The sequence below is a fragment of the Plecotus auritus genome, assembly GCF_963455305.1.
Source record: "Plecotus auritus genome assembly, chromosome: 9".
In the NCBI taxonomy this organism is placed as follows: domain Eukaryota; kingdom Metazoa; phylum Chordata; class Mammalia; order Chiroptera; family Vespertilionidae; genus Plecotus; species Plecotus auritus.
Genome location: NC_137783.1, coordinates 138686632 through 138700892, shown reverse-complemented (window position 1 = coordinate 138700892; position 14261 = coordinate 138686632). Strand labels below are relative to the sequence as shown.

At 58.3% G+C, this 14261-nt stretch overlaps 2 protein-coding genes across 7 annotated transcripts in view; both read right to left on the bottom strand.

The window, feature by feature from the left end:
* Window positions 1-752: 752 nt before the first annotated feature.
* Window positions 753-2186, bottom strand: CHRM4 (cholinergic receptor muscarinic 4; the record flags this gene model as incomplete). Its single annotated transcript, XM_080640076.1, has 1 exon — window positions 753-2186. The coding sequence occupies one exon, from the start codon at window positions 2184-2186 to the stop codon at window positions 753-755; it is 1434 nt and encodes a 477-aa protein (XP_080496202.1).
* A 9308-nt stretch (window positions 2187-11494) lies between these two features.
* The window catches only part of AMBRA1 (autophagy and beclin 1 regulator 1), a 179654-nt gene continuing 176887 nt past the window's right edge, over window positions 11495-14261 (bottom strand). For all 6 annotated transcript variants that reach the window (XM_080643228.1, XM_080643224.1, XM_080643225.1 and 3 more), the window contains one exon: window positions 11495-12980. In XM_080643228.1, the coding sequence (XP_080499354.1) occupies window positions 12487-12980 (494 nt within the window). In that variant the 3' untranslated portion in view covers window positions 11495-12486. The remainder of the gene's footprint in view (window positions 12981-14261) is intronic.

Below are 14261 nucleotides of genomic sequence, written 5' to 3'. Positions count from 1 at the left end.
CCTCCTACACTACGTGTGACCCTGGACGAGCCCTCTACTTGGGGAGGGGAGGGCTCTTCAGAATCAGTGGACTGTTCCCCGCTCAGGCTGGGACCATGGAAGGCCAGGCCTCAGCTCCTGAGTGTGAATGGAGGACCTGCTGGCCCATCCTGACTGACCGGGGCTGTGCTGAAGAAGGGGGGTGCCCTGGAGCCCACTTTGCCTGGCCTCCAGCTAGCCCACCCATCAAACCAGTACCTGGCTGAGTAGCTGCAGCAAGGAGTGGGATTTGGGAGAGGGGGCTGAGCCTTCATGCAGGGTGCAAGGGGGGCAGAAAGCACCGGTTACAACAGAATGGGGAACCCTACTCTCCTCCCGAGTCTCCTTTCCTAAGCATTGGCCTCTGCTTCTCCCAAGGGGGTCCTGGCTCCTGCTCCCCTCCAGATGTCCATTCTTCCAGCCCCGCTGGTTAGTCATAGGGCCAGTGTCCCCGTAGGCCAGTGCCCCCAGCTCCCTGAGGCAGGACAAGAGAGATGGGTCAGGCAGTCCTCGTTCAGACCCTTCCTAGGCTGACCCTCTTCTGAGCAAAGAGCTGGTCTCTCTGAATCCAGACAGAGCTTCTTCCTGAGCCTCACAGGGTCTGGGACCTCAGTCCTCTTCAGCGACTGTGAACACGAGAGGTGCCTCCAAATCTTGCCCCCACACAGCGGAGCCATGTGATCCCACAGCACACACATGCGACCACCAGGACCTCCTATGACGCCCCTGCCTGTCTACCTGGCAGTGCCAATGTTCCGATACTGGCATAGCAGCAGGTGCCTGAAGGTCTTTTTAAAGGTGGCATTGCAGAGGGCATAGCAGGCAGGGTTGATGGTGCTATTGACATAGCAGAGCCAGTAGCCAATGGACCACACCGTCTCAGGGACGCACCTATGGCAGAAGGTGTTCACCAGGACCATAACGTTGTAGGGCGTCCAGGTGAGAATGAAGGCCAACAGAATGGCAAAGATGGTCCGTGTCACCTTGCGCTCCCGGGCTGCCATCTGCCGCTTCTTGCGCACCTGGTTGCGGGCGATGCTGGCAAATTTGCGGGCCACGTTGGTCGCTGGACGCATGCCAGCTGGCGTGGCAGGCACAATCTCGATGGCTGTCACACACTCATTGCCTGTCTGCTTCGTCACAATCTGGATCTTGGACCATTTCGAGGCTGGGTTGAGGGCCCTGGGCTGCAGGCGAGGGGTAGGCGTGGCAGGTGTGGTGACCTCTGTGGTGGACAGCTCTGTGGGTGGCCGTTCCTTGGTATTGTGGGTGGCACTGCCTGAGCTGGACTCGTTGGAAGTGTCCTTGTCGGCCACCGGGTGGGGCGGGGGCGGCAGGACGGGCGGGGGAGCCTCCTCCAGCTTCCCGTTGCGCAGCTCCTCTCGGGCCGCTTCTGGCGGGGCTTTCTGGACGCTCTGCTTCATCAGGGGGCTCTTGAGGAAGGCCAGGGGCTTGGCCTTCTTCTCCTTCGGGCCTTCCGGCCGGTGCTTGTGAACTCGGCTGCGACTGGCCAGGGAGATGTGGATGTACAGCACCGTCATGATGACCACAGGCAGGTAGAAGGCAGCGATGGCGGTGCCGAAGGTCACCGCCGGGTTGGACAGGAACTGGATGAAGCACTGGTTGTCGGGCACCGTCCGCTTGCCCACCACAAACTGCCAGAACAAGATGGCAGGCGCCCAGAGCACGAAGGACAGGACCCAGGCGGCAGCAATCATGAGGCCGGCCATCTTGGTGGTGCGCCGGGCCGGGTAGGTGAGGGGCTTGGTGACGCAGAAGTACCGGTCAAAGCTGATAATGAGAAGGTTCATGACTGAGGCGTTGCTCACCACGTAGTCCAGGGCCAGCCACAGGTCACAGACCACGGCGCCCAGAGGCCAGTAGCCCTTGATGATGTACACGGTGTAGAGGTTCATGGAGAACGCGCCTATGATGAGGTCAGCGCACGCCAGGCTGAAGAGGAAGTAGTTGTTGACCGTCTGCAGCTGCCTGTTGACCTTGATGGACAGCATCACCAGGATGTTGCCCACCACAGTCACCAGGCTCAGCGAGCCTGTCACCGTGGCGATGAATACCATCTCCACTGTCTCGTAGCGGTTATGGGTTGCTGTGACCAGGCGCACAGACTGGTTGCCTGAGCTGCCGTTGACGGGGGTGAAGTTCGCCATTTTGGCTAGCAGTGTCTGGAGGAGGAAGGAGAGAGAGAAAAGGTGAGCTGCTGAAGTGGATTAGAAGGTAATGTGGGGTGACTGGAGTCGAGGGGCCAGAGGAACCTCATCCTGCGGAACTTTAGGGAACTCTGTCCCGTCACCTCCTCATTTGTGTGTCCATCATTTACTGAGTGAGCGCTGGGAGCTGCGGTTAGAGAGTGAGTGAGACACACTCGGCCCCCACGCTCACGGAGTTTACTGTCGGATCAGGAGAGAGAAACAGTGAGCAACAACAAAGAAGTGCTAGAAAGAAAGCAAGGCAGCGTGGTGGCACAGAGAGTGGATGGGGGACAGACAGGGCTGTCCCCTGCTGGCTCATCAGTGACGGCCTCTCCAAGGAGGTGACCCGGGTGATGACAAGGAGGCAGCCACAGGAGCTTCAGAAAGTGGCCTAGTCCAGGGCGATGGCCCTGAGGCATGTGTGAGGCAAGGACCGAGGGTCAGTGTGGGTGGGACCCAAGGAAGGGAGAGGAGAGGGATGAGAGGTCCCAGGTGTCCGAATGTGGCTCTGGTCAGAAATATTCTTTCAGCCCTTGGATCAGGGGTCCTCAAACTTTTTAAACAGGGGGCCAGTTCACTGTCCCTCAGACCGTTGGAGGGCCGGACTGTAGTTTAAAAAAAAAAGCTATGAACAAATTCCTATGCGCACTGTGGGCCCGGGACGAGTCGGCTGCTAAGCAGGACAGGCAGCGGCACCCGGCGGGCCGGATAAATGTCCTCGGCGGGCCGCATGTGGCCCGTGGGCCGTAGTTTGAGGACGCCTGCCTTGGATCATTTATTTTCTTTTTTTTCTTTTTTTTTTTTTAAATATATTTTATTGATATTTCACAGAGAGGAAGGGAGAGGGATAGAGAGCTAGAAACATCGATGAGAGAGAAACATTGACCAGCTGCCTCCTGCACACCTCCCACTGAGGATGTGCCCGCAACCAAGGCACATGCCCCTGACCGGAATCGAACCCGGGACCTTTCAGTCCGCAGGCCGACGCTCTATCCACTGAGCCAAACCGGTTTCGGCTATTTTCTTTTTTAAAAAATATGTTTTTAGTGATTTAAGTGAGAGAGGAAGAGGGAGTGGCTGCTTCTGCGCACTGCCTACTGGGGATTGAGCAGCAGTAACCTCTTGGTGCGTGGGGCGACCCTCAACCAATTGAGCCACACCAGCCAGGGCATCCTTGTGGTCGTTTCTTAAGCAAACTACCAGGGGACCTGCTCTCCAATCCCTTAGCTGCTAACATCTACTCTCCACTAAGTCCAGACACTCCCAGTACTTTTTATAAGTATTAATTCATTTCATCCTCACAACAAACCTATGAGGTAATACTGCTATTTTTCACTACTTATAGATGAGCAAACTGAGGCACAGAGGTGTTAACCTGACCAAGGACCCACAGCTCCTTGACATCACGTTGCTGTCCCAGAGCTACGAGTTCTGGTTGAGGGAGGCCCCAAGAGTCACCAGTGATCCCAGCTGGGGGAAGGCCTCCCAGAGGCCCCGAGGAGGTGGCATGGAGCCAGGAGCCTTGAGGATGAGGGGAGGGTGCTGTGCGGAGAGGCTCAGGGGAGCACGTTTCTCTCCCAGACCTCTCACCCTGCCCTCGGGCATGGGGGCGAGGCGCAGGGTAGTTTGAGTCTGTCAGCAACCAGGCGTTGAGACCCTTGAGCCATCAGAAGCCCAAAGGGCCATCACTGAGGAAAGACACACCTGGCTTCCCAGGGTCAGGGTCAGCCCCAAGTCCTCTAGGAGAACCCAAGGGGTGACAGTGTCCCAGAGGGAAGAGAGGAGCTGCTGCAGGGGGCGGGGGGGGGGGCATGGCCTGCCCCTCAGGGCAGCCCTGAGTCCCCAGTACACCAGTTGGGGTCCCCCAGTATGAGGCCCCAGCCCTGAGCCTGAGCTTTCTCCCACCCAGGCTCCTCTTGACCGCCCCTCCCCCTCTTCCTCTCCCAAACTTGTGAGGGAGGCCCACACCCTGTGCGCTATGCCAGGGCAGCCGCTCTGCCCAGCTCCTTCACACCCGCCAACACACGCACCATTACACACACACGCATGGGCCCATCACAGCACCTCCAGTCACTGTCATATACACAGTTCCGTGCGTCTGTGTGAGAGAAACGGAGGGGGAGAGGCCGCGGGTATGGAGGGAGGAGGAAGAAGGGACCAGCACTGTCGCTGCAGCCCGGCTTCAAGGCCAGCCGGGACTGTGTGGCCACCACCTCACCTTCCTGCACCTCTCTCCTTTGCAAACTAGAGAGGACTCCTCAGGACAGCCTCCCACCTGAGCAGCTATGGGGATCAGCAACTAAACTCCATCTCCGGCATGAAAATACACTCAAGGCTGGAGCCTAGTCCCCGTGACCCCCCAGCCTGGCCTCAAGCGCCCCTAATCCACCATCGCAGACACAGACCGCTTGGCCTGGCAGTTTAAATGTGCCTGCCCAAATCCTTGGTCCACTGGAGGGAGAGGCTCAGAGATGGGTGGTGTCAACCCTTCCAGGTCACAAATGAATCAAGATAACGCCCCCTCCCCAGGGTCCGACGGCCCCTTTCAGCTCTGAGAGCATCTAGCTGTGCATACAACCCTGGGAGGGACTTAAATAATAGCTCGGGCGTCACCCTCTGAGCCGGGAGGGCTGAAGCACCAGCTTGGAGAGGCTGCCCTCCCCAGACACACGCAGGCAAGCAAGGTGGGCAGGAGTGATCTGCCGGCCAGCCCCAAGAACACTGTGGTGCTAGCCTCTCAGGACCAGGACACAGGCCAGCGAGATCAGAATAGGACCCAAGGTGCCAAATAGGAAAAACATAATCACTCTTGTTTATTAAGTGTTAACAATGAGTCGGGAATCCCTCCGAGCTTTTAATATAGATTATCTGGTGTAATCCTACCAGCAGCCTGAAAAGGCAGGTAATATTAGTATCCTTCATCTTACAGATGTGTCTTCTTACAGTTGATGATCATGTTAATTAAGTTGCCTAAAATCAGCCAGTGTGTAAGCAGGCAGGCATGGAGGCAGGATGAGAACCCAGGGGCCACATTCCCAACCCCAAATTCTGCCTCGGAGTTAATTTCCTGCCTCTGCTCTCTCCCCTTTATAACCACACAAATAGGAGTGGGTTTGGGGAGGCTTGGGTAGGGTTCCCACCCATTCCCTTCGCCTCCCCCACTTAGCTTTCCCAGCGAGATCTCTTGTCTCCATTTGAGGACATCTTGTCTCCAGGAGGTGGCGGGCGGTTTAGTCCCGCTCTGGGCCCGCTTGGGGAAGCTTCCAGCTGCAGACAGGGCGAACCGCAGTCCCCCCACCCAGTTGTCTTTCTGAACCCCTCAGAGTCTTCCGCAGACATCCTAGCCGAAACTCTCTCTCGTCTCTCTAGGATCCAGGACGCCTGGGATCTGGCGAGGCGAGCAGCCCCGCCCAGGGTTGTACGCACCGCTAGATGGCGATGTCGGCCCCTGGGTGCCAGCTCCGGACCTAGAGCGGGGAGTCGCTCTCGGTCAACGCCCCCAACTCCAACAAGACCAAGGATACAGAGGAGGCCCCAGGCAGGGATCCCCTCGCCAGGCCTCGCCCCGGAGCTGCCCTCGGCTCCGCGCGGGGTTTAATGGTGGGAAAGTTAAGGGCGCCCGAGTTCCACCCGGCACCGGCGAGAAACGTGTGGGCGGGAAGGCGAGTTCGAGTTCTGTTTATGTGTGATTACTGGGGAGCGCGAGCAGAAGCGAGTAGCTGTCTGCATGTGCGTGTGTGTGCGCCGCTCAGCCACGCCTGGATACCAGTGCGCCCCATGTGCGCGTGAGCATGCCCGCGCCGTGTGGACACGTGCATATGCATGCATGTGTGCCTGGACTGCTGTGGCCTGGGGGCTGCACACGGTTCGGGTGTGCCTGCGCCTGTGAGCGTGTCTACACGAATAAATGCAGGGCTGACAGTAAGTACCCGCCACATTCCAAACGCCTCTGCTGGGAGATTGAACGCAGACGTTGGCTGTCTGAGCGCGGATCCAGTCGGGCCAAGAGCCGGCGTCTGTGGATGGGGAAGGGTTGGGGCAGGACAAGGCCAGACTGCACGCTGGGTTGCAACGGTCCCCTGACCTTGGTGCATTGTGTTAGCTGCGTGCTCAGTAGTGTTATGCCCCCAGCGCTTCGGTGCGGAGTCCCAGCCTTGCACCGACTTCTGTCGAGGAGCCGCTGCTAGAGTCCCCCGCTCGGCCGGCGGGACACAGGCTCGGCTCAGTGTGCCCACTGCGTGTTATCGCCAACGGGCGCCAGTGAGAGGGTGCAGGCAGCACCTCTATAACCGGGAGGCCCAGGCGCGGGGCTTGGGTTAGGAAAGTGCAGGATTCTTCTCCCACACTCCTAACCCTGACCCCCGCTGGAGAAACACAGTGAGCCCTCGCGTCTGCATTGGACACCCGGTTTCTCAAACCCAGGGATTGGGCGGGCCTCTAGGGCCCGGCTGGGACTTAACGAGGCCCATCTGGAGGCTCCTCCACGTTGCCCTGGTGGTCCAGGGGCCCTGTCTCTCCAGTGCCCCGCCCTCCCCCACCCCTTAGCACGCAGTTCCCGAAGCCTCTGGGCGTGGGCACGGTGCTCTGCCGGGTCCTCGAGCTCCCCAATCCCCTTTCCCGGGCCCAACGGGAGCGCGTGCTCTGGACACCTTGCGGGTAGGGGTGGGTTCTTAGGCTTTCACGCCAGGGCTCCGGGAACGCTGGGGCCCTTGGATCTGTCCCTGGGGGACTCAGGAATTCAGGGGAGAGAGAAGAGGCGCAGGGGATTTGATACCGACGCTATGCCTGACACTTCAACCAAGGGGCTCGGGTTTAACACTGATCTCAGCCGCTCCGGGCATGGGCAACAGCGAGGGAGAGTCCTGGAGTGGGGGAGGGGCGCCAGAGAGGGCAGGGGTGCTTTCCGTCGGGGTTCAAGGTCGCTGATGGAGGACTCCATGGCCAAGAGTGGGCTGGCAGCGCTGGGGGTGGGGGCAGGGAGACGGGCGGGAAAAGGGCTCTTTGGGGCTCCAGAGCCCCACGCCCTGCAGAGCCTCCAGTGGGAGGGCTGGAGAGCGGGTCCCGCCCCCGACGGCTGCCCCTGCCTCCTTGGGGTTGGGAGCGGGCACACCCTGTCGACATCCTGAATGTCCATTGCTTCCCAGAGGCGCACCTGCAGCCTCTGAGAGATTCCCGGCCTCCCTTCCAGCGGTGCCCTCTGCAGCCCCCTGCCCCGCGCTCGCCCCAAAGATGCCTGGGGTCCCGTCCCAGTCGGACCTGCCTCTGAGGAGCCTCAGAGGGTCCGCGAGCCCCGCGTCCTTCTCCCCCAACCGAGTCCCCCCACGCCCCCGCGCTGCCGCGGAAGTCACTTACCAGACACCTCCGCCCGCTCCCTTCGCACCTGACAGACGGCAGGATAGGAGGGCGGCCCCGCGGGCCAGCGGGCGGGGCGGGCGGGCGGTCGGGCTGCGGGCCGGGGGCGGGGACGGGGTGCGAGGGGCGGCCCCTGCTCCGCCCGCAGCTCCCGGCGCTGTGGCTCCGACTCGCGCTCACGCTCGCACTTTTCCCGAGCCGCGTGATGTCACGGGGAGGCAGCCAATCCTGGTGGGGCCGCGCCGCCCGCCCGGGGCCGGCCACCCAACGAGGACGCGCGGGGGGCACCGCCGGGGCGTCGGGGACCCCAGCTACGCGCGCCCCTCGGCGCCGGCTGGCAGCTCCCCACCCGGGCACTGTGGGGACACCACCCACGCCGAAAGTGCGGCTTAGCTGGGGGCTCGGCCCTCTGAGAGGCTGGGGGGTGGGGTGTCCGCGTTGTCATGGGGATGCGGCGCCCCCTCGCGGGCTGGGGGAGAGAGCTGGCAGCCCCGTCTGACTGCGCTCCCCCCTTCCGCTCTGACCAGGCACCCGGGACTAGGAGATTGCCTCGCGCCTAGCTCGGACCTCACTCCCTACGTCGCCCCGCGCGCAGTTTGACCCCAATAGAAGGTTTATGAGTGGGTAGGGTCGGCTCTGCTGCCACGGTTCCGTCGAGGCAGAGCCGAGGGCCGGAGGTTTCCAACCCCGCGGCTGCGTGCAGGCCGCCGTGCAGCCAGAGAAGAGGGGCGCCGTCGGGGCTGGGGAAGCAGCTGCGGAGAGAAGAGCGGCAACGGTCCGCCAGGGAGAGAGGAGCTCGCCCTTCGCACACAACCCCCTCCCGCCCCACACCCCCACCGCTCGACCCCCGCACTTCAGGCCGGGAAGGGGTGAGCACCCTCTCTCAGCCCCGGGATGGGATACGCAGGCCATCTAGCCGAGGCCTGAAGGTCGAGTTCACCTATTCCTGGGAGGGAAAGCCCAAGGTCACTTGGGCGAAGCCCGGAACGAGACCCCAGGGGGAGGGCCACCGGTCTCTCGAGGTCTCTGGGAACCGACCTGGAGGGCCGCGGGTGGGGCAGCCGCGGGCCGAGAGCCGGGAGCCTTCAGCACCTCGGATAGCTCCTCCCCCCAGCCCCGACCTTGCGACTCAGCTCCGCGCGCCCAGGCACCAGCGCTCTGCCTCCGAGACCGGTTCTGGGGCTGACCAGGGAGGGATTCGCCCCACCCCTCCGCCCCCACGCCCGGCCCCGATGTCTGTCACACCAAACTCTGCGCAAAAATCCCGATTAACCTTAAAACGCATGGTTCCTTCTCTTGGAAAAACAACTCAAGTCCCGCCCCTCCTTCACCCTCACCTAAGAGATGCTCAGAGGGCTATGTGTGGGATTGGGGTGGTGGAGGCGGGTACGCAGTGGAGAAGAAAGGGCAAGAGCTACTAGAGAAGTCGGGCAAAAGCAAGCGCTGCGGGGGCTCTTGGTGTGTTCTCCAGGCTGAATGCGCTGAATGCGGAGGTGGAGGTCGGTCCCCAGTGCTCCTGGAAGGAGAGGCCTGGAGTAGGCTGGCGGGGCTAGAGTGAAAAGCCATTGTGCTTCAGAATGATTTGCTCTCCCATGATCCTCATCACCAGGGATGAAAGAAGTGCTATTGCTCTTGTCCCCACGTCACAGGTGAATTGGTTCATATAACAATTAAATGATAGCCCTGCAGGGTGTGTGTGTGAACAAACAGAATGCGGGAAGGCCAGATACAACAGTCAAAGGGGAAGACAAGCAAAGCCAAGGACTGGACGCCCAGAAACCAGAAATGTCTCCAGCCACTGCCTTGGGTTCTTCCAGAAGCTGTCAGGCAAAGCTGCTCCAGTTCCTCTAAAATCCATTATGGGGTGGGGCCATTGGCCTCCCCAATCCCAGAACCCAAAGTGGAACTGTGTAGAGCTGAGTTGGAAACCAGAGACCTGGTTTAGTCTTTGCTCTCTGCCTTTGATCCAACTGGGTCTACAGCTTGGGCTCATAGGACTTCTCTGGACCTATTCCCTCATCTCCAAAAGGGCTTGCCAAGCTCTCCTGTTGACCCCACAACCTTGTTATGACAGGCATGGGGCCCCCAAAAGGCTTTATCCCTGTGGAGGCTCTATCCTCCAGGCAAAGGCTTTCTAAGTGGAAGGGTTGGTGTTGTGACAGGGTGGGCTGGGCTCATCCTTGGCCAGGGAGGGCAGAGGTGAGGCCAGACAGGGCCAAATTTGGATCACCTCACCCACATGGCTGAATACCCTTTTTATAAAATAATAGAGCAAGTCGGGGTCCCTCCTGTATTAAAACCGTGGCTCCACTAGTTATGTGGTCGGGGTGTAATACCAGTCAGTGCCCACCTCAGAGGGTTTTTGTGAAGAAGACTGAGATTACTCATGGAGTCCTTGGCCAAGGTTTACACTTAACAAATTCATAGCCCCACTGTCAGCCAAGGAATTCTTTCCCATCTGACAATGCATAGTTCAAGTCCCACCTCTTCATGGGAGCCTGTACTAACCAGTGCTGAGCTCCAAGGACTAGAGATTATAGAGGTAGAAGTAACTGAGAGGTTGCAAGCCCTGCATCCTACTACAAGGGAGGAAAGTGAAGCAGAGAAAAGGCAAGTGGCGCCCCAGCCAGTTTGGCTCAGTGGATAGCCTCGGCCTGCGAACTGAAGGGTCCTGGGTTCAATTCCGGTAAAGGGCATATGCCTGGCTTGCAGGCTCGATCCCTAGTAGAGGGCATGCAGGAGGCAGCTTATCAAGAATTCTTTCAGCACTAATGCTTCTCTCTCCCCTTTCTGAAATCAATAGAAATATTAAAAAATAAACAAAAATCAATGGAAAAATATCCTCAGGTAAGGATTAACAACAAAAAGAAGACAAAAAAGGCAAGTGGCTTGCCCTAGGTCACACAGCTAGGGGATGTCCTTTAGTTGAGTCCAATGTTAAATATAATTTTCTAGAAAATTCTAGTGTTCCTAATTATGCAACTCTTCACACTGTTTTGTATTACTTGCTCTCTCATTTAACCTCTTGGTTTGTCTGTTGGAGTAACATAGTTATGTATGACCTATAGTGTCTGGGACACAACTGGACACGCAAAGGATACTCAAGTACTTGTTACTGGCAGAAGCCCGGGGGTGGCTCTGATTTTCCTGTATACCTTTGTATGATTTGGGGCAAATATCCTTCTGCCACTTTCTAATTGGCTTGAAACTTTAAAAAAGTATGTTTTATTGATTTTAGAGGGGAAGGGAGGAGAAACGTCAATGGGCTGCCACCTACATACCCCCTACTAGACATTGAGTCCACAACCCAGGCATGTGCCCTGACCAGAAATCGAACTGGTGACCCATCAGTGCATGGGATGATGCTCAACCAGCGGAGCCACATCAGCTTGAACCATAAAGTGGCCAAGGCCCATGAATAAACAGGCCTTCCAGTCACTGTACTGAGGACACAAAGTAAAGGAAACCTGAGGGGCCAGCAAATGGCATCTTCGTGGGATGTCTGTAGACAAGGACAAGCTCCAACCCCTTATGGGTTCTTTCCTAGGACTGGAGGGGTCCAGCTTTTTGCCAGTTATTCACTCCAGACCCATAGTCCTAGGTAGGAAGCAATCAAGATGAGTGGCATTCTGTCATTCCTACCTACCTACTGGTCGCTTGTTCAAGTTGCCCCAATCCCTAGCCGGCTCAGAGGAAGCAGGAGGTGGTGGTACAGAGACTGGGTGTAAAGCAGAGGTGGCAGCGTGTACCTGAGTGGCTTATGCTGAGGCATCAGATAAGGCTCCCCACGGAGGCCAGCAGCACCAAAAACAGTGCCTGGGAGAACCTGAGCCCAGCTCATTTCAAAGACCCCCCTTTGTCCCCAACCCATCATACCCCCCGCATCCTCCATAAAAACAAACAGAGCAGAGTCTGGTGAGGGGCATGTCATCATTTTAATGATGTAGATCTTTGGTGTTTCCCTCATTAGCAGTCAGACTATCCCCTCTCCTCCCACCACAATGTTTCTATGAGTTACAAACAAAAATCACATTTTCATACTAAAAACAAAATAATCAGCGCCTTGATTTTTCCACTAGAAACTACACGTACAGTTTAAGATTCCACATGCAACACCTTAAATCACAGACCAAGACCTCACATTCTGACCTGGAGTTTCATCCCCTCCCCCAGCCTCGGGCTGGCTTTGGCCTCGGCTCAGGTAATACTGATACCCACAGGCGCTGCTCTTGGTGGACAGGCCATGGGGGCTGGCCAGCCTACACCCCCCACTCCTGAGTGAGGACCTGCCCACCATCCCTTGACCCCATCCTGTGTCAGGCAAGCAGGCTCCCCCCTCACTCCATGGTTGTCCCCACTAGCAGGCATAGAAGCCCCTGTCCTCAGGAATCTGGGCCTGGCCTGCCCGACAATGGTCTCCGTGGGGAAAGATGAGAGGCTGAAGCTCTGGAAGGCTCCGAGACAGAGATGGTTTCTGGGGGCCGGGCTGCTCCTCTTGCTCTTCAAGTCCTAGTGGCTTGGCCCCTACAACAGGTGGACAGGGCAGAGCTGTCCCACTGGCCACTGTGCAGGATGGTTTGGCCCAGATCAGGGAGACTGCTCACCCTCGGGGGTTCTCTGTGAATAGGAGAAAGGGGGTTCATGGCAGAATACCCACTTCCTCCTCCATTCACTCGGCACAGCAGTGTGGCTCTGCGGGCTCTAGATCCTGACAGGTTCTAGTCCCAAGGTGAGCCTTGCCCGTTTGACTGCCTCACGCCCACTGACTCCGATTTCCTCGAACTCCTGCCCTCTTGCTCCTGTTCCAGATGCAGCCCGCAGCTCTTCCGCGTGTCCAGTTCCCAGTCAGCTGTGAGGTCCAATTTCTGCTCAGCGGTTTGAGGGAGGCACCAGTGCACACTTGTCTCTACCTGTTCCGTGGCTCCCCACTGGGGCCTGCGGCTTCCCCCCTGCTGCTACCACCACTGTCAGGAAGGTGGTTGCTACTGGTCAGGTCGCAGTGTGGGGTTGGTCCCTCAGTGCTGGGAAGGGGGACAGGAGTAGGGGCAGGGGAGGGAAAGGGCAGGGATGGCTGGGGGGGCTCCTGCCCAGGGGTACTGGGCTGGTCCCAGGAGGCTGTCCGGGGGCTTAGGCCTCGCTCTGCCAGCTGCCCAGGCTCCGGGAGCAGTCCCCGAGAAGTGGAGGGCTGGGGCGAGGAGGTGCGGGCGGCCCCGGGCTCAGTCCCTGTCTGGGAGCTGCGGTGAATGCGGTGGCTGACGATGATGTTGTTGCCAAAGCCGCCCATAGAGGCCATGGTGGTGCTCTGCTCCCGCTGCACCACGGCGGTCATGCCACCCTCGGCCATCAACCGTTGGATTCTGCTGAGGGCGTCTTCCCCACCTGCGTACTCTGAGCCCTCACCTGGAAGGTATGAAGCAGGAGAGGGAGGGAATTAGTTGCTGGCCCAGTCCTCTGAGCCAGGCAGGCAACTGCTAGGAGGAACTGGGCGATGCTAGGCTAAAAGCAGAAACAAGGTCCACCCCCCATTCTGAGAATCAATCAGAGACCTGAGTTGACTCCTGGAGTGTTCCTAGCTCATACTTCTGTTTTACTGGTAGAGAAACTGAGACCCAGAATGGCCTGCAGTGGCCAAGGCTACTCAGCCACTTAACAGGCAGAACCAGACCAGAAGGCAAGTGTTTGGCTTTAGCCCTTTTGGCACCAGTGGCAGGCTGGTCATTAACTGAATGAAGGCGGTGGGAAGGGCCCAGCCAGCTAGCTTGCTTTGCCTGCCTGCTCCCTGCCGTGGGTAACCTAACCTGGTAGCCCTGGGAGAGGGTATGCTGCCTGGTCTTCGGAAAGAGAGGGCACCCCACAGAGTGTGGCCCAAAGGCAAACAGCCTGCTCTGCTTCATTTCAAAGCTGTGCTGTCTTCCCTCAGTGTTCTGTTTATGGTACTTTCTCAAAGTCCAGGAGGAAGTCTGGATTTTTAACTGTGTCCCCCTTCACCCACCAACCTCCCTAAGCTATTTCCCACATACTGTTCTTCTGGGGCTAGATGCCTGATACTTTCTCTCACCTTCCCTACAGCCAGGCACCTGACCGGGCCTGAGGTTTCAGCCTGCTTCTCAAGAGGCAGAGAAGGTTCTAGTCCTTCCCCCCAAAGGCCTGGTCATTCCCTTGTGTGGGAGCAGACAGGCTTCGGCTCAAGTCCAGTTCTGGGTGATCTTGGATAACCCCCTTAACTTGCACATCCCTCCGTTTCCTGACTTGTCCAGTAGGATGCACACAGCCTGCACAGTGCCAGGCGAAGCAATGATAGCACTTGTGAGTGCAGCCCCCGGTGTATGCCCAGTGGTGGCTGTGGTGATGAATGGGGTCTGGAGTGCAGCTCCATCCTGAGGGACCTTCCCTCCAGCCTGTGCTCAGCTCTCATGGGGCCAACAAGCAGCCGAAGCCTGTGGGCAGCTATGACCTAGACCCAACTGCTGCTTTGTTTCCTCTGGCTGCCTGCTGGCAGTTTGGGATTTTGCATATTTGGGGGCTTTCAGTGAGTTTTTTCTTTTGGGGTACTTGTCAACAGCTATTTCTGCAAGACTTTCCTTGCTTCCTCCCTGCCAGCCCCTTCTCTCTGCTTGCTGTTAGGACTGATTTCCAGGCAGCCAGTTTCACAGCTTTGCAGTGTCTGAGGCCGCACTAGGC